General features: G+C 42.7%; 1 protein-coding gene across 11 annotated transcripts in view; it reads left to right on the forward strand.

Moving 5' to 3' along the window:
- Positions 1 to 18,766, forward strand: part of ank1b (ankyrin 1, erythrocytic b) — a 110,265-nt gene that overhangs the window by 81,999 nt on the left and 9,500 nt on the right. For 6 of the 11 annotated variants that reach the window (XM_078162165.1, XM_033647370.2, XM_078162167.1 and 3 more), the window contains exons 25-38: positions 1,718 to 1,781; positions 2,112 to 2,224; positions 3,160 to 3,384; positions 5,574 to 5,728; positions 6,009 to 6,220; positions 8,363 to 8,567; positions 8,749 to 8,845; positions 8,936 to 9,164; positions 11,164 to 11,292; positions 12,651 to 12,770; positions 14,118 to 14,202; positions 15,358 to 15,432; positions 15,527 to 15,658; positions 16,236 to 16,394. In XM_078162165.1, coding sequence (XP_078018291.1) covers positions 1,718 to 1,781; positions 2,112 to 2,224; positions 3,160 to 3,384; positions 5,574 to 5,728; positions 6,009 to 6,220; positions 8,363 to 8,567; positions 8,749 to 8,845; positions 8,936 to 9,164; positions 11,164 to 11,292; positions 12,651 to 12,770; positions 14,118 to 14,202; positions 15,358 to 15,432; positions 15,527 to 15,658; positions 16,236 to 16,394 — 2,000 coding nt within the window. Of the gene's footprint in view, positions 1 to 1,717; positions 1,782 to 2,111; positions 2,225 to 3,159; positions 3,385 to 5,573; positions 5,729 to 6,008; positions 6,221 to 8,362; positions 8,568 to 8,748; positions 8,846 to 8,935; positions 9,165 to 11,163; positions 11,293 to 12,650; positions 12,771 to 14,117; positions 14,203 to 15,357; positions 15,433 to 15,526; positions 15,659 to 16,235; positions 16,395 to 17,629; positions 17,702 to 18,766 lie in introns of all 11 variants that reach the window. The other 5 variants (XM_078162162.1, XM_078162163.1, XM_033647367.2 and 2 more) reach the window with 1 other exon arrangement.

The following is an 18,766-nucleotide window of genomic DNA, read 5'->3' on the forward strand; positions in this document are numbered from 1 at the left end:
TGTGTCATGTGACTGTAGTTGGTTCAGATCAAGGTCGGAACACGTTCTCACCACAACGAACCGCACCAGAGTTTGTTTGTAACCGGACTGAGACCACCTCTTCAAGAAGGTCTCAAACAAACCATGTCCAAACAAACCACACTGAGGGGGCAAATGAACTTGAGTTCGAATGAACCGAACCAAACAGGACAGGTGTGAAAGCACCCTGAGACTTAGTATTTAAGATATAATTTCTGTCTGCAAACCTCTAGCAATTCATCAAATCTTGAGAAGAGATTTTAGATGCTCTGTGAATGGCTTTTGCTAACAGTCTGGAAGAATTTAAAATGTACTTCTAAAAATCCCAACCACAGATTGATACACTTTAAATTTCTGCATATGTTGTATCTTACTCTTAGAAAGCTCCATCTGATGGATCTTATATCCTCTCCTACCTCAGAGCTTTGTCCTGATGTTGACACAGGTTTTATTGGGTTTTTTGTACATGTGTTGGAATTGCTCAGGGGTTGTACCCTGTAAATCCAGAGTTCTCAGGAGAGCACAATTTGAATTTGCTCAGCGAGTCACTCTGGCAATCAGTAATGATGCTCATTACCTATGCCCATGAAACGGAGCTGCACCACTCACATCGGTGTATCTGATATAGGCGGGCCAGAGGTGAGCTAAACAGATGACAACAGCGCTGTGACAACGAAGTCCGGAATCAGTCAGTAAACATTGCAAGATGGCTACGGATGAACACCAGTTGTTTGAAACGGCCTTGGCCGCTTCAATGAACGAGTTAGACTTGGCTTTTTCTTTAAAAGAGGAACAGAAGACGGCGCTTGAATCTTTCCTTTGCAAGAAGGACGTTTTTGCTGTTTTGCCGACCGGATACGACAAGAGTCTAATCTACCAGTTAGCTCCACTGGTAGCTAAGCGTATACGTCACCCTGTGTAGTGTTCTGATTGGTCGAAGTGTTATCCAATTGCGTGCAGTGATATTTTCAAATGCATGCTTGGTGCCGCCCCTCGAGTTGGGCCATTTTCATTAATCATAGCCAGACCCTAAATCTTTCTAGATTTGGGTCTGGATTTCCAGGCTACAGGGGTTGTATATTTCTGGAAAATTGTACTCACAACCTTATCTGAAACTACTTGATGATGAAGTGCCATATTGTCCAAAGCTGTTACTATTAAATGATGCCACCTCTTTAGGGCTCTCATTTCAACAGATGCATGCACTTTCTGTTGGTCTGACAGCAGCAAAAATATGTTGGTACTTCATTGGCATCCTCTTCATTCTCTCTCCTGGAATCATTGGCTACAATCTGTATTTGATATAGCATATGAGGAAATGTCAGTAACAAGAATGCATAATGCCTAACAATATCAATCATCTGTGCCTGGGTTTCCTTTACTGACATAGAGACTTTTTTTGTGCACACCCAATGGGTTATAGACCCTATATGATCATTGTTTTTTTTTTATATATATATGTATTTTTAATTTTATTTTTATATATAAATCTTTTTATACATTTTGTATTTTATTTTCCTATTTTCTTCTCCACTTTGAGCCACCAGGGTTGGGGGAAAAGCATTGTGTATTTGTATGTGTATGTTGTTTGTTAACTATGTTAAACAATGAAAGGTGAATGGTTGACATGGATCATTTGCAGTGTCTCTGTTTTTTTTTTTTTTTTGGTCTTATATAAGTCTCACTTCGTCCCCTGCAGGCCGTATTCTCCTGCTATTCCCAGGATCCCTTGTGTGTCCCCAGAGACTGTACTGCTGGATCAGGTAGGCTTAGCACATGACATGTAGAGGGAGCATTACATTCTGTTAGCATTTGTTTCTTTATCCAGTTAAAGATTGATATCAATTTGTGCAAAAAAGTGCTCTGATGTTTATTTTTATCTCTTCTTTTGGTGACTTATTTTTTCTGTCTCCTATTAGATTGTCTCGTCTTTTTCTTGTTTCCTCTCTGCCTGTTTCTGTCTATCATTGTGCTGCAGTTTTTATTCCCTTCCCGTCTCTTATCTTTTTCTGTCTTAATCTTTTCAGTCATGGTTATTTAACTGCCTCTCAATTTCTCACTGCCTGTCTTTCTTTCTCCCTCTGTGACCTCAGCACACCCCGGTCCCCCTGCCAAAGGAATATGATGAAGACTCTCTTATCCCGAGCAGTCCGGCTACAGAGACATCAGACAACGTCAGCCCCGTGGCGAGCCCTATCCACACTGGGTCAGCTGATCAAACATTTTGCTTCACGTTAATCCTCATTTCATTTAGGCTAAATGATGTCATTGATTGATGCTGTGAGCCAGGCTCATCGTACTGAAGGGATTTTGGTAGAATCAGTGGGATTACCAGTATTGCAAATGTTTTTTTTTAAAAGCACAGAATGCTTCCTACAATGCTGGCAAATGGCAAAACATAACTATAAATACAGTGTTGTTTCCCATTAAATTAAGTATTTATACTGTAACTAGGATGATACATAATCATCATGTTCGTCACTTGATCATAAACTATTGTAATTATCCCAATGTTTACACTTTGTTTACAATATTTATGTTGTCATTAAAGTGTTTTCTAACACATTCAAAATGTTAATTTAGTATTTCTGCCTAGTCATAATTTATGCACAGTACAATGAGTCAGCACTCAAAATGCAGAATATAAAGTAAGATGTTAGAAAAGATGAACTCATGAGCAGAGAAGTCACCCTGACACACAAACACACTCACACACACACCTGTGTAAAGCAGCCTGTCTAATGCAAGATCAAACGGCATGGGGCTCTTTTTAAAGTCTTTTTATGTCATTCTCGCTGCACATAGTAGCCACTCCAGATGGCCTGTCCTCCCTTGTCATGTCCAGACAATCAAATGAAAAGGGCACCCACACAGTGAACTGGTGTCTCCTTTATGAATCGCTCACGAGACCAGATCTAATCTGTTGAGTGAATAAACCACAAGTGAATCATCTGTTTCTGTCTCATTCAGTTGAAGAGTTTCCCAGAGGACAGCCCAGTATTGATTGTTACATTTTATATTCATACCCTGTTTTATTTAATGCTAAGTGCATCTTTATAACAACAACAACAAAGTTTAAAGATGATTATGTGATCATCCGAACCTTTTAATTTAATTATCGTATGACTGTTTGGCTCTCAGCTTCCTGGTGAGTTTCATGGTGGATGCTCGAGGAGGCTCCATGCGAGGCAGCAGACACCATGGCCTGCGAGTTATCATCCCTCCTCGAACCTGCACTGCGCCAACACGCATTACCTGCCGTCTGGTCAAGCCTCAGAAGCTGACCACACCTCCTCCGCTGGTGGAAGGGGAGGGGCTTGCTAGCCGTATCATCTCCCTAGGGCCATCAAGTATGCAGTTTCTTGGGTGAGTCATCTTTGTGCTGGTTTATTTACTGTATTTGGAGAGCTTTGAAATACAAGCTGTTTATGTTTAAATTACTTGCTTTGTGTGTGTAAGGCCATATGTGCATTTATGTTGGTAGCAGCTGGCACTCCCTGCAAGCAACATTTATTTTTGGTGGGTAATACACAGGGATCGCACAGTCATGGAAAACCTTAAAAGACATGGAATTTCCCAATCACATTTTCCAGGCCCAGGAAAGCAAAAATCATTGAAAGTTTTGGAAAAGTCACGGAATTATGTTGTATGTAATTAATCTGTTGCAGTAATCTTCTGTGATAACCTTTTGCACAGTGTAACATCACAAATTTATTTTCTGTAGCTATAGCACATAACACGGCTCTAATATGTGTCAGTATGTGAAGTTTTGTTTACCATCACTTACATTTCTGCGTCTCCCTTCGTGTTTGACAGCTAGCTGAAATTATGTCTCAATAGAATTTGAATCTGATATGTTCGAAAAATGCCAGGCAAGTGGAGCAAGAAAAAGATGTATTTTATAGGTCCTGAAAAGTCATTTTGCCCATGAAAATGTGCGGGAACCTGAATACAGGAATGAGAATTTTTGTGCTTATATGAAATAAAAAGAATGAAACATTAAGTAAATAAAATGCTTAAACGACAGTTTCTGTTTGACTTCCACTTCCACAATTTCCCAAAATTTTCATTGTCATCAAGCAAGGGAGTTCAAGTATCTCAGGGTCTTGTTCACGAGTGAGGGTAGAATGGAGCGTGAGATAGATCTGCGGTTTGGTGCAGCATCTGTAGTGATGTAGGCGCTGTGCCACACCGAGCCAGAAGGCAAAGCTTTTGATTTACTGGTCCATCTACATCCCAGCATGAGATCACGGATACAAGCAGCCAAAATGAGTTTCCTCCGTGGGGTGGCTGGGCTCAGCCTTAGAGATAGGGTAAGGAGCTCGGACATCCAGGGGGGATGCTCGGAGTAGAGCCGCTGCTCCTTCGCGTCAAAAGGGGTCAGTTGAGGTGGTTTGGGCATCTGATCAGGATGCCTCCTGGGCGCCTTCCATTAGAGGTGTTTGGGGCACGTCTCACCAGTAGGAGGCCCCAGAACAAGCTGGAGGGATTACATATCTCATCTTGCCTGGGAACACCTTGGGGTGCTGCCCCCGTGACCTGCAGATGAAAATGGATGGATGGATTTCATTGTCATTAAATTCTAAAATTTAGAAAACTGTTTAAAGATAATTAACATGGGGCGTCAGTATCTTAGTAGATAGTGCCATGTATAGAGGTGATGCGTGCTGCAGTGGTCGCGAGCTCGACTCCAGCTTGTAACCCTTTGCTGCATGTCGCCCCCCCACTCTCGCTCTCTCTTTCCATTTCACGCTGTCCTGTCCATTAAAAGCAAAAAGCCCAAAAAAGTAATCTTTAAAAAAAAAAGATAATTAACATGCCAGCTGTCAACCCAAACAGAAACTACGAAATCAATAACTTGCAGTGGATTTGTGTGATGTAATGACAATAATGTGCTATGGGTTATGTCATTCCAAAATAATCAACAGGTTGATGATTATAATGCCATCTAGTGGACATCAATAGGTCTGTATATCTCAGGGCAATACTGTAAATTATGATATATTCCAACCAAAAACATTGAAACAGAACAACATTGGATATTTCTTTTTTTTTTTTCTAATAAGGTTACAAAGTCTGTATCTGCCCCTAACGTGATTTTGTTATTCATTTATTTTTGAAACCACTCTATGATGCTTTGTGTCTTGATTATGTTACAACCCGGCTCTTATGCTTCAACACTGACGGGAGACAAGAGTTTAAGAAAGTTAAAAGCTTATTTATTTACAAATTAACGATAAATAACTGAATAAACCTGAATGTCAGTAATCAGTCATGTCTGCGTGTGTGGAAATTTCTGTAGGAAAACCAAAAGACAGAAGAAGGAAGTTTTTGTTGGAGGGTGGTGAGCTTTTATATCATGAAGCACACTGGGCCCAGGTGTGGCTCATGAGGTAACCCTCTGCCTTGTCTCGCGTCCTGTAACACAAAGAACAGCCAGGAAAACAGGCACACCCAGTGGAGCTGGCTCACAAGAGGAGAAGAATAAGCGCAAAACCTGATTCTAAACCAGATTTTTAGACTGATTTTTGTTTGTTTCTTTGTTTCTTTTACAGGCCAGTAATAGTAGAAATCCCCCACTTTGCCTCACTGGGCCGAGGGGACCGAGAGCTTGTGGTCCTCCGCAGCGAAAATGGCTCAATCTGGAAGGAACATCGCAATCGCTATGGTGACGAAGTGCTGGAAACTATTCTGAATGGCATGGATGAAGGTCAGTGTGATGGTAATGAATGGCTGTTTGTGAGACCTTGCACTGCTGCAGATGAGTCAGTCTTAATCTTGATGTATGATCCTGGAGCTGCCGAACAAGGGCACAGAGAGACGAGACTATTAAAGGTTGTCTAAGCAACAATACAGAGGAGCATTTTCTCTCGCACTAACATATGTTATTGTAAGCTGGAGTTTGTATGACTCAGTTTGCCTCTATTAGTGGAAGTCTTTACCAGATTACCCTCCCTCTGTCTTTCCTCTTCACTCCTTCTCGAGTGTAGACCTGGAGAGTCAAGACGAGCTTGAGAAGAAGAGAATCCGTCGGATCATCTCCACTGACTTCCCTCTTTACTTCGCCGTGGTCTCCCGCATTCAGCAGGAGAGCGATCTGATCGGTCCAGAGGGCGGCCGGTTGACCAGTAAGCTGGTTCCCCATGTCGAGGCCATCTTCCCTGAGACGGCCGTCACCAAGAGAGTGAGACTGGGACTGCAGGTAAGCGTGAGCAGGACTGATGAAGAGAAGACGGAATTGCATATTTAAAAACATGACATCTCCTGTACACCTTTCATAATTGCTTGGGTGTTTGTTATTTTGCTTGTACAACAGAGACAATCTGGTGCTTTAGAGAAATTACTGAGGACAGATGTTTGAATTACTAAACAGCTGACTCTCAGGCTGTGACTCAGTGATCTATGCCAACGTGTTTACCTGTGGTATTTCAGTTTGTGCTGCAGTTGGTCTCCTGAAGTTAAGATTTGACGTATTTCATATCCTGAAGTTAATGCTCTGTCTGTTTGACAAACGACACGCTGAATATGTAAGAGCTGTGCCATCAGTCATCGAGAGTGAACGTGTAAGCTGTAACGCTGCCCTGCAGACAGATGCTTTATTCTCTTACTACTGTTAATCTTCATGTTTGAAGGAAGTTCATGAAATGTCGTATGAGTTGTCGCATCTAAAGTCCTGTGATATGCCCTAAAAACTGGTCAGCAGGAATGTAAAGTATGCGTGGTTGTAGCAAATGGATAAAGTATTCAAAAACACTTTACGATGTTAAGGAGAGCGTGTGGCACCACCTTTTTCCAACCAAGCCCCACCAACTGAGAACAGCAAGATCAAAAAACAGAAATCTCTTTTGTATCGAAACTTTTGCGGGCAATGTTGGCCAAAACCTAAGTTTATCTCCTACATATGAAATATTATGCCGTATGCCCGAGATATCTCCTATGTAGGAGAAAAACTTTTAGGCTCCATTAGGCTGTTTTGAGGATTAAAAGTTCCGCCAACTGCAGCATAAACAGAAGGTTTAACCCTCTCAGTTAACCAACTTCCAAAGTCCACTGTAAAAAATACCGATGCTATGCAGTGGCGCTGGCAGGATTTTGTTTAATACGCACAAGAAGCACTGTCCGTAGTTGGTTTATCTCAGGGTGCAGCCATCATGACCTCTGGCATTGGAGAGCCTGCTGCATGTTTACATTGAAAACATGAATTTCAGTCCCTTAATCTATCTGCCTTTCTCTAGCTGACTCACTAGCCAGTAGCTAGCCCAATTAAACCTAAAAATGTATTTCCTATCAGATATATTGAGATCTATTATGTCTTACGTAGGAGATAATACCTCCTACATAGGAGATAACATCCTGAATATAGGAGATAAGATAACTTCCTGCACCTAAGTGATAATATCTCCAATAGGAGGAGATAGAGGAGGAGATACGAGATTGATGGAAAAAATATCTCTATCCTGTACGTAGAAGATAATATCTCCTACATAAGAGATAAACTGAAGTTTTGGCCAACCTTGCCTGCAAACATTTTTTTTACCTTGCCTCTCAACTGGTTTTCAGGGCCTTTAATACTTAATGATGCAAAGTTTTACAATATATTACATCGCCCTTCTTATATTTGCCAAGAATTAGACCTGAGGAGTATCTCAGCCTGTCACACTGCTCCATGTCTGGTGTCTGTCCTGCCGAATGGGAGCTTTTGGCAAACCTGTGGCTGACTGTCACTCATCCAGACCTCCACAGACACACATATGGGAACTTGGCAAACACTCATGCTGACTGTCTCTTTTCACCCAACACCTCCGCTTGGTTTTGTTTTCCATGACAGAGAGATTATGACGGATTATTGGTTCTACATTTCGGTTTCTTTGGTCACTTCAGTTTACATTGTCTGTCACATCACTGATTTGTCACAGCACTGATGTTATTTAAGGAAATTGCATGGGTCTGAGTTTTGCTTTGCCTTATGCTGCTCTGTTTATGTTTTCCTTTTATCCAGCCATTCATCACTCCTCAGTTGCCTGATTTAAGTTGTGAGCCACACTGACCGAGCTGATGCACTGATCTGAGTTGGGTCAGGTGTGAAATATGAATTGGTTGCATGTGTGAGTATGGCTGTGAGTTTGATGTTTCTGTCTATGCTCTGTTTTCTTTTTGTATCCTCCCTTTATTTATATGTCCTGCCTATTTACTATCTTTTTGGATCAGCTATATTTACTGCAGCTTTCATATTGTGTCTGTGCTTAGTTTATGCACCCAGCCTTCCTCAGCTCCATGTCCTTTAAACTGTCTTTTTTGGCACCCTCCTTTTTAATAAGCTTCTGCGTCATCACTTCCTCCTCAGGCGCAGCCAATCCCTGATGAACTGCTGACGCGGCAGCTCGGTAACCAGGCGACCTTCAGCCCAGTGGTTACCATAGAGCCACGCCGACGCAAATTTCACCGTCCAATCGGGTTGCGCATCCCTCTGCCACCATCATGGCGGGAGAGTCCTCGGGATGCTGGGGAGGGTGACACCACCAGCTTGCGCCTCCTCTGCAGTGTCATTGGTAGGATCCACTTTGAAGTTGTTCCAAAAGACGTTTACCAGCTTTCTCTTTAGAGTGATGAGTTTTTCTATTGTTTCGATTTTTTTGGATGTACATAAAATGTGCTGTTAAAGTATGTATGTAGGCATCTGTACCTTGGTTATCTGGGCATGAATGACACAGCGTCGTTGTTGTGTATCAGGTGGCACAGCTCCAGCTCAGTGGGAGGACATCACTGGAACCACCAAGCTGATGTACGCCCACAACTGTGCCAACTTTACCACCAATGTCTCCGCAAGGTGAGCACCTCAGCAGCAATTCATTACCACTCAGCTTTTCTTCCCCGCTGTCTTGCACACTTCTTATTTCTCTTTTCCTGCCTTACCCAGATTCTGGCTGGCAGACTGTCCACGCACAGCAGAGGCAGTGACCTTTGCCAATTTGCTGTACCGGGAGCTGATGGCTGTCCCATACATGGCCAAGTTTGTTATTTTTGCAAAGATGAATGAAGCACGAGAGGGGCGCTTGCGTTGTTACTGCATGACAGACGACAAGATGGACAAAACACTGGAGCTGCATGAAAACTTCACTGAAGTGGCCCGAAGTCGAGACATCGAGGTCAGCACGGGGGCGAAGGAAAATGTTACTAAGGTCACACAAAGGGAAAAGTGTTGAGGAAAGCAGGAGGGTTATGGCGACTTCAAATGTAGTTCCCAGACAGGCTCTTTTACTAAAGAATAATGTATACGATATTAAATTAACTGTGGCTGCTCAAATGTCATACAAAAATATAAATTAGAAAAAAGAAGCATGATGAAAAGAAAGACTGCCCACACCACTGCTGACCTTGCTCTCTAAAGCTCTCCATCTTGAGAGGCATGATCCTTCAAGTAAAGAGCTATTTGCAGCACAGAGTAGGAGTTCGTGTCCTATGACATCGATCCACTTTCTGGCTGTTGTACAAGGGTCAAACCCTTCTCAGACTCTGTTGCTGATACAGTGAAAATGGAGCTTTTAACCTTGTTAACATGTCCATAGTGTTTTCTATATGCTGCAAGACATAAGAAAATAAGCAGTCAATGCCGTGGCTGAGCATTTGCGCGTTGGAACTGCAGTGTACCAATGACAGTCTCAAAAACACAGATTCAGACAGCCAGGGTTTGTTACGTCACAAACGTAAAAATACCAATTACATCAGCTTGTGGTGTTGAGCTTTCCATAACACTGACGAAACGACTTGCATCAGAATAAAAGTTAGGGGAAACTACGTATCGGTACTTTGCAAATTAAGTTTGACTTTGACTTCAACTTTTCAGAGCTAGCATTAGAATTAGCAGCACATTATTAGCTGTTTGATAACATAGTCAAGCCACTGGCTCATAATATTTACTTCTGTTTGTGTGTTTGATGAGCAGAATTGAAGGTGAGCAGGTATGCTCGAGCTGCATATTTATTTGTCCACGCATATTAAATAAGGCAAAGGTGTACAGTTACATCAGAGCCTCAAGGTATGAAGGGATTTTTTTCATGGAAAAACTTCTACATGTGTAATTTTGATGAACAGATGAGTTTCTATGCCTCCATGCCAGTGATAGCCTTGGCCGGAGCCATAATGTTTTTAAGTTGTCCATACCTACTTACATCTATTCGGCCCATTTTGTAAACGTGATACCTCAAAGAAAGGCTTGGGGGAATATCTTCAATTTGGCACAAACATCCACTTTGATGAACTGATTAGATTTTGGTGGTCAAAGGTTGAGGTCAGTGTGATCTTGCATCCATCTCATTTTTGTGAATGTGATATCTCAAGAACACCTTGAGGTAATTCTTTCAAATTTGGCACAAACATTTACTTGGGTTCAGGAATGAACTGATTAGATTTTGGTGGTCAAAGGTCAAGGTCAATGTGATCTTGCATCCGTCTCATTCTCATGTAAGTGATGTCTCAAGAGCACTTGAGGTAATTCTTTCAAATTTGGCACAAACATTTACTTGGACTCAAGAATGAACTGATTAGATTTTGGTTTTCGAAGGTCAAGGTCAATGTGATCTTGCATCCATCTCATTCTCATAAAAGTGATGTCCCAAGAACAGCTGGAGGTAATTTCTCAAATTTGGCATAAACATTTACTCGGACTCAAGAATGAACTGATTAGAATTTGGTAGTCAAAGGTCACTGTTACCTCACAAAACATGTTTTTGGCCATAACTCACGAATTCATGCGCTAATTGTGACAAAATATCACAGAAATGTCCACTAGGATAAAATGATGAAGTGACGACATTTTATATCCCAAAGGTCAACTTCATTGTGACATCATAATGTTCTGCAAAAACAAAACACTTTTCTTACCATTATTCAACGTCATATCTTAGAAACAGAAGGGGACACATGGTCAGATACTGAATTGGTGACACTAATCTTGGGTGCCCATCTTAAAACTGTGCTGATTGTATAGATCATCTGTGCTGCCGGGGGGAAGATGTGTGTGAAGCATCCATGTTTTCGAAGACTTGACTGGTTCACAGAGGCATACAAATGCAAAGGGGTTATTCTGGTCAAGGGTTGAATCAATACCAGGAGAGTAACTTTACCATTTTGTGATACTTCCCACAGCTGATGGAGGGCATGCCGCTGCACCTGGAGTGTTCTGGGAACCTCGTGCCCATCAGGAAGGCCACGCAGCAGCCTCGCAGCTTCAGCTTCCAGGCCTTCAGAGATAACAGGCTGCCCGTCTCTGTCAAGGTCTGTCTTTATCTGACTGTTCATATGCCTGCTCTTCTGTCACTCGCTACGTATTCATACAGTACTGTGGTTTTGTTTGTTCAGTCATTGAATTCAGTGTGTCAAGGAGCCTCTCGCCAGTTAGTCAGTGTCCCTCCTGAGCACCCACCCGCTGTTCACCCAAACAACCCGTTGGTACGGTGGTTTCTGTGTGCTTCTGTGTCATTTCTATCAGGCAGCCTCTCAGTTTGTCTCATCATTAGCATGTTAAGGTTTAGATAGCAGCACAGTGCTGTGTACTCTGCACTCATTCAACACCACAGCAACACCACACTATGACAGTTAAATACACTTGAAAAACAGTGACATTAGTATAGAGACGTAACAACACTAAGAAAAGTTAAGACAGTTAATTAATTGTGGTCAAGGGTCAATGTGTAATAATAAACACCACCATGATATGTAATGGTACACTTTTTTAAGTGTGCCCCTTTGGTTTCAGATGCATCAGTGTAAAATTAGTCCTAAATGTCATTTCTTTGTCTCTTTTTACATTCTGCATTTTATTGATGTTGTTTAAACCCCCTCTGTTGCACAGATAACTTGTTTTCATACTGTGTGTGCTTTTTGGTGTCTGTTGTCTATTATCATATTCATGTAAAGTTTTTATTTGTACGTTTTATTTGATAATCCATCTGTTTGTCCATCAGTGTCTTCTTTCTGTGTCTCTGTCAGTGTGACACACACTACTGTTCAGTATCAGCTAGACCACTTTGATAAATATCTAGTCATTACGGTGTAGCCGAGCAACAAACAACTTACCTATCTACCTGTCGACTCTCGTGGGTAATTGTTTGCATGTCCTGTGACTCCCTCACTTTCTTTGCCTGCCTTCCTATCTTGCGGCCTTGCTTGTCTGTACGTGTCTGTCTCACTGTCTCTCTTTCTCTCTCTCACGGTCACTCTGTAACTGTCTGGTCTGACAGACGTCCAGGTAAAATGTGCAGGTAAATCTCTCTCTCTCGCCTGCCTGTGGACTGCTTCCATCCCTGTTTCCCCCTGCTTCTCGTCCCATGTTACTGCGCCACATGCTCGAGACACTGTGGAGGGCGCTAATACCCATTCTGATCTGTTTTTCTTCCTCCCTCTCCTCTCTCTTGCTCTGTTTCACTCTCTCCTTTTCTCACGCGCTCTGCCTCTTAACCTGTCTCTTACCTTCACTTCCTTCCTTGCTCCATCTCTCTTTGCTCACCCCTTCTCTCTTCCATTCCTACCATCTGGTTTCATCTTTTTCCTCCACGCTCTCCCTCCGTATTCTTCTTCTTCTTCTTCTCTCTTTCTGTCTCTTCTTCTCTCTGTCTGACATTTCTCTACGTTAGGTCAGAGATAGTAACAAGGATGCCACTGGGTTTTTGTCCTTTCTGCGGAAGTGCACCAAGTACGAGGACACACAACACGTACTGTGTAACCTAAACATAACCATGCCACCCTGTGTCAAGGTACGGACTTGCTTGCAAACACCTCCCCACAAGATCACATACACAAACTTTTGTTCTTGAATTTCCCTAGAAATCCATCTGCTTGATGAGACAGAGGTTGCTACGTGACATGCTCCGATTTAAGAAGTCAGTTTTTCTTACATTTCTCTTTAACGTATAACACAACCGCTACATTATGTCTTGCTTACCAAGTGTGATGTCTGAGGTGGGAGTAAAGCCATTACTCACCGTATCTGATTGGCTAGAGGACAGTAAGACTCTACTGTATATTCTACTAATATACAATGGAGAAACTCATCTGATAATGTGGCTTGTTCAATATTTGAAATGCTGAGTAGCTGTAGTAGTTCAAAATGTGCACAATGTCGACCAATCTCTGATTTCATGTAAACTTTTTCATTTCCAGGTCGTCAAATACTAATGCATTGTCATGCCTTGTAGCGTGTGATACAGACGCCAAAGGCCCCCTTTGGAGTCTCTAAGAGACACAAGCTAGGAGTGACTATATTTGGACAAGAGACTGGAGCTGTGGAGAGGATAACATCTGCAGACAGCCTGGCCCTTAATTATGCGTACCTTTAAGCCTTAGTAAAATGTAAATGAGTGAGTTTTTAAAAAATCATCCCTCATACAGTTGTCATGAATGTTGTAATTAGCTTAAGAGACCAAAACAGCTTTTTGTAACAGGTTGTAAACATGTTTATTTATGCTGTAAAGTTGAGCATTTAAAAATGGGGGGTCTATGGGCACTGACTTGCTTCTGGAGCCAGCCTCAAGCAGCCATTCAAAGAACTGCGGTTTTTGGCACGTCTGTGTCAGCTTCAGCAAGTTTAACCCAACAGACAAGTGTGCGTCACATCTATAAGTAAAGGGTCTCTGTCCTAGAGATGCCAAAGGGTGCCTTCAGCGTCAGTATCACATGCCAGTGGCACAAGAGAGCATCAGAATTTGACGACCTAGAATGAGAACTTACCAATACAGTAAAAACATAGGTGATTGTTATTGTGATGTCATTTATCATCTACTGGTATGCACTAAAATTAAATTCTGTTTGGAGAAATGAAAAGTAAAACCATGTGCAGTCATTCTTAGCTCATTTAACATTAACTTTTGTAACCACAGAGCAGTCTTTTTGAAAATGTCCAAAGTGACCAAGAAGATGAAACTTCTATTGATACACATAGTGTGTGCTCATATTTATTGTGCCACCAGTTCGCCAGAGCTTTATAAAGCGCTAATGTCCTGCAGACCAAACAGTGGCCTGCAGGACATTAGCGCTAAAAGGCTCAAAAGTACGACATTAATGACACTTCTAATGTTATTGTGTTGTTTGTATTTATTTTTCAGGTTGTTGGAAGTGAGGAGCGCAGACGAACCTTAACCCCCCTCGCCCTGAGGGAACGCTACAGCGCACTGAACGAGCCTGGTGTGGGTGAGTCCTTCGCTGCCCGACCTTCAGCCCTCTCCTGATTTATTGACAGTGGAGACGGGCACTGAATGTTGCACCGCCCCTTTACCCACAACCCTTTGCTTCCCACTCTGCCCCCTCTATTTTCCCCCTATCTGTCTCGCGTGCACGCATGGCACAAAGACTGAGCCTTGGATGCAATGCACTGCTCTACAGTACGCCCCAGAGTCCTTTGCAGTGCAGTTAGAGGAAATCATATTGAATGTGCGACCAAAAGATGAGCAGCCGTCCCCAGCGTGGCCCAGAATGGCACCATGGCACATGGCAAATCAGCCTTTATGTGTGTCGAGTGTCCTGGTAGCTATGACAACAGATGAATGACCTCTGTGATTGGTTTGCATGGCGCTAGTGTCTCCACTGCGATTTCCAATGGCATGGCAGCAGATACTGTTAGCATTAGCACTGTAGCTTAGCACTGGGAATGGGCAGGACCTCGCAGTGGAGCTAGACAGAGGAGCCCTCACACTGATTGGCCTGTGGTAAACGAACAGAGTCAAGATGGCCGCTCTGGTTGGTCTAAACGTTGCTGATGGCGGGTGGTGGGTTGAAGAGGAAAGGCCTTTTCTGTCTATCACACAGCGCTGCTACACTGCACCTCAGTCCCTCTGTAATGGTTTCTGAATGCTACTTTGATTGGTGGGACTAGCACCTGAATGAACCCCAAATTCTAACCTGCCCTGCCCATATGGTGTGTTAACTCTGAAGGTTATTTGGACAGAAACAGTGTTGTGGGTATTGCTTATTTCCTTCAACAGAGCAATGCATTTGCTGAGGTGAGTATTGCTATTAGCATTAGCAACACTTAAGCAACTCAAGTCAATGACAAGGGCACAGAAGATTTATTAAAATCAAAAAGAAAATAGCAACTGTAGTATTTGAGTATTATGAATAACACACATTTAGATGGGCCAGAGTTGATACGATCTGTCCACTAAATCCCAAACTATTGTTACTTCATCATCAGCTGGACTGTCTAAATAAATCCTGACTCAAACATGCTCTACTTAATTTAATTTAATCACAGTCAGGGGTACAGTCTCCTGAATAAAGTAAATCTACAGATATTTGTGACATGGCAGCGAGCTTCTAATTTGGCTGCTTTTTCTTTTCTCATTTTAGCCACAGTGAATGCCATGGAGAGGACTGAGATCAAGATCAACATCATATCTGAGCAGCTTGGTTTGAGCTGGGCAGGTTAGTCGTTTAAAAGATCAAATGAGCTACGAATCTTCTGTATCTGTCTGTTGTTGTGTGTATCTTTTTATCTACTCTACTGTCCATTTGTCAGAGTTGGCACGTGAGCTACAGTTTGGTGTGGACGACATCAACAGGATTCGTGTGGAGAATCCCAACTCCCTGCTGGACCAAAGCTCCGCCCTGCTCAACCTGTGGGCCAGCAGAGAAGGCAAAAGGGCCAAGAGTAAGTCTGACACTGCTGTACATTGTCAGAAACTAGCTACAAATAGCTAATGTTAGCTACTTCAGTATTGCAGTATTCATTTAGCAGTGCATGTAAACTGCTGTAAGTTACAGACGTTGATTCCTGCAGGATTGTTAAGTATAAATTGCAGCACAAAAATACTCGTGTGTGTTGTAATCAGAGCTCTGTTACTTGTTGTGGTAGACGGTCTGACCATGAATGCATTTTAGTGCATGTGAGTTCCATCTGTGTATCCTACTTGCTAATTTCCACTGCTCTACACTGCACTCATACACCAGTTATAGCTGAGTTTGGGACAGTGTAGTGCCCACTCTCAGGTTTACACTGTTAGCTCTTTCAGCACTGTTGCTGTAGTTAGCACTGTTAGTGACGAGCCACCATCTCAGCCACTTTCATGTTAAGAGCCATGTGCACACAACCTCTGAATCATAGATACACTCTGAATATGGTGTAGAGCTCCTTTTACATTTTTTGGCTCTGGCTGTCTACACGAATAATGCTCTCTGACTCTCTTTGCTATCTGTCTTCGACCCCGCTCCCTGTGTTTCCTTCTCAGTGGAGAGTCTGTACACTGCTCTGAGAAATATAGATCGAGCAGACATTGTCACATCTCTGGAGGGTCAGGCTCCACAGCCAGCGCCCGGTTCATTAGAGGAGGGTGCCTGTCGAATTAGCGACCGCGACTCCACCCTGCTGTCCCCCAGTGTCCTCAATGGTAAGACACACAAACACATCGAACATCACATAAGATGCACTATATCCTTGTGAATGAACAGTGAATTACCCCACTACATTCAGATAGTCTTAAAATTAGCCTAACACTTTGTTTAAAGCCAGTGAAACAATCTGTCACTAAGGTGGTATTTTTCTGTAGCAAGTTATGGATCAGTTTCTGTTAAGAATGAAAGTATTCCCCATTCAAGACATTTTGAGGGTGATTATAAGATGAAATAAATACGGAATGAATCCTCAGTATTTTCATGTTTGCTTGTCCCATTATGATCTGTAACGATCAGAAATGGAAAGTTTAAAGGAAGTTCCTGCTCCAGCAGAATTTGGAAGGAAAGTTAATTAGAGGCTCAGGAAATCCAGTTGCCAAGTACAGTATTTCAGGGTTCCCACAGATGCTTAAAAAGTCTTAAAATGGGGCGGCCACTAGCTCACCCAGTAGAGCAGGCGCCCCACGCACAAAGGCCATGGCCTTGCCGCAAAGGCTGCAGACTCAATTCCTCGAAATCTCAAAATAATTGGTAACATCTATTTTTTAAAATGCACAAATGCCTCTCCTGTGATGTCATCACATCAGGACACACTCGTTTTACTGTCTACTACTGTCTGCTCACTAGCTGTCACTGTGCCCTTCGAGGCTCGGTCTATTTTATGCAAAAGGTTTTTCAAAGTCAGCATGGTGGGGATTGAGGCAGAGTGAGAAACACAAAATTGCCAAGAAAACTCGGCAACATCGGGAGGTATTTCCCAGCTCTGTTCTCCCCCCGTCCCTGTCTTATTTCTTTTTTTTTACTCTTTTTTTTATTTCTTTTGCATTTAAAAAGTGTTAAATCTAAGTTGCCTTAAGCTGTAGGAACCCTGTATTTGGTGTACTTGGTACTATGTGCATATATATGTTTATAGGGAAGTCAATGGTTAAAAAGGACTTTCAAAAAATACTTTTAAAAAACCTTGTTATACTATGGTGATTAAAAATTACAGCGATTCTACCCTTATTTTACAATTATTTGTCAAGGATTTATTTACTCAAACACTTTTACTGTAAACAAATGTAGACTATTGGTCAGCAGGTATAGTCAACACAGCTAAACATCTGAGACAAAATTCTCCAGCTCAATAAGGTGAGCTGTTGTCCTTATTTACTTTCCACCTCTGAAACCCTCCCTGCTTCCCTTGAGTGTGGGTAACAGCCATTTTGCCTTGTTTCTGTTGCTCCACAAGAGGTCACGGACACAAGGCCACCGCGCCTAGTGCACAAGCCACGAGTTATTAGACCCCCGTTTTTCAGAAGGGGTAAGTTGAAGGGAACTCGGGCTGCATGGTGGTTTGCTGCTCATGACGTGTACATGATGATGATGATGATGATGATTATGAATCTCAGATGGTGTTTTTGAGGTCTGAGGAATGGTGTCATTCTCCCACCATGAACCCAGCCTTTTGCAGCATGCACTAACACCGCCTCTGTGCATTCCTCACCGGGGCACAACTCATTTATTTTCAGTTACACTTTTTCCCACACCTCATACTCGAGCCCTGAACATGACGGTTCTTATTCCTCTTACACAATATGAGAAACGAGGGTAACTCCCTTTTCCTACCACTGACGGGATTTTTAAAGTAACGTGGACATTTCAGCGCTGAACACTTTACACATTTCCTATTTTTAATCAAGGCTGTTTGAGATTGTTTCGTTGACATGTGTGTACGTGTGTCTGTGTGAATGTGTGCACACATACATGCATGTGTGTGTGCATACATGTGTGTCTGGGATGGATACACTAGGCAAAAGTGGCGCTAGTACACAGATGATAGTGTGCTCTGGGCCTTCATACCTTGTTTCTATCCCTCCTTCTTTCTTTCCGTCTGTCTTTGTCTTCCTATCCCTGAGAACAAGACAGAATACAAGCTTGACTGACTGCGGACATGTTCCAGCAGTCTTTAAGATTTTGTCTTCTGCTCAGGACAGTCTCTCTCCGTCCTACTTTCAGTCCGTCTCTGAACCTATGACATGTCATATCTGCTGCCCAGCCGCCCTGCTCCTCCTCCTCTCCCCCCCCCCCCTCTCCTGCTCTTCTTCCTCACAGCTCTTCCTGTCCGACCTCTGACCTCATATGACCTCATGTTGACCTCTGGGCCTCCTCCTTCTCTTGTCATCTTATTTTCCCGCGCTCCTCCCTCGTTCAGTCGAGCGGGGAACCTCTCTCAATCCTCCTCTCTCAATCCAGCTCTGTGTGTGTACTACAGTTTGTGCATGTGCATGCTGCATGCTTTGCTGTATTTGTTTGTGTGTGTGTGTGTGTGTGTGTGTGTGTGTGTGTGTAAGTTTGTGTGTGTGTGAGTGTGTTCAGACCTGGGCTT

The sequence above is a fragment of the Epinephelus lanceolatus genome, chromosome 19, assembly GCF_041903045.1.
Source record: "Epinephelus lanceolatus isolate andai-2023 chromosome 19, ASM4190304v1, whole genome shotgun sequence".
Lineage (NCBI taxonomy): Eukaryota > Metazoa > Chordata > Actinopteri > Perciformes > Serranidae > Epinephelus > Epinephelus lanceolatus.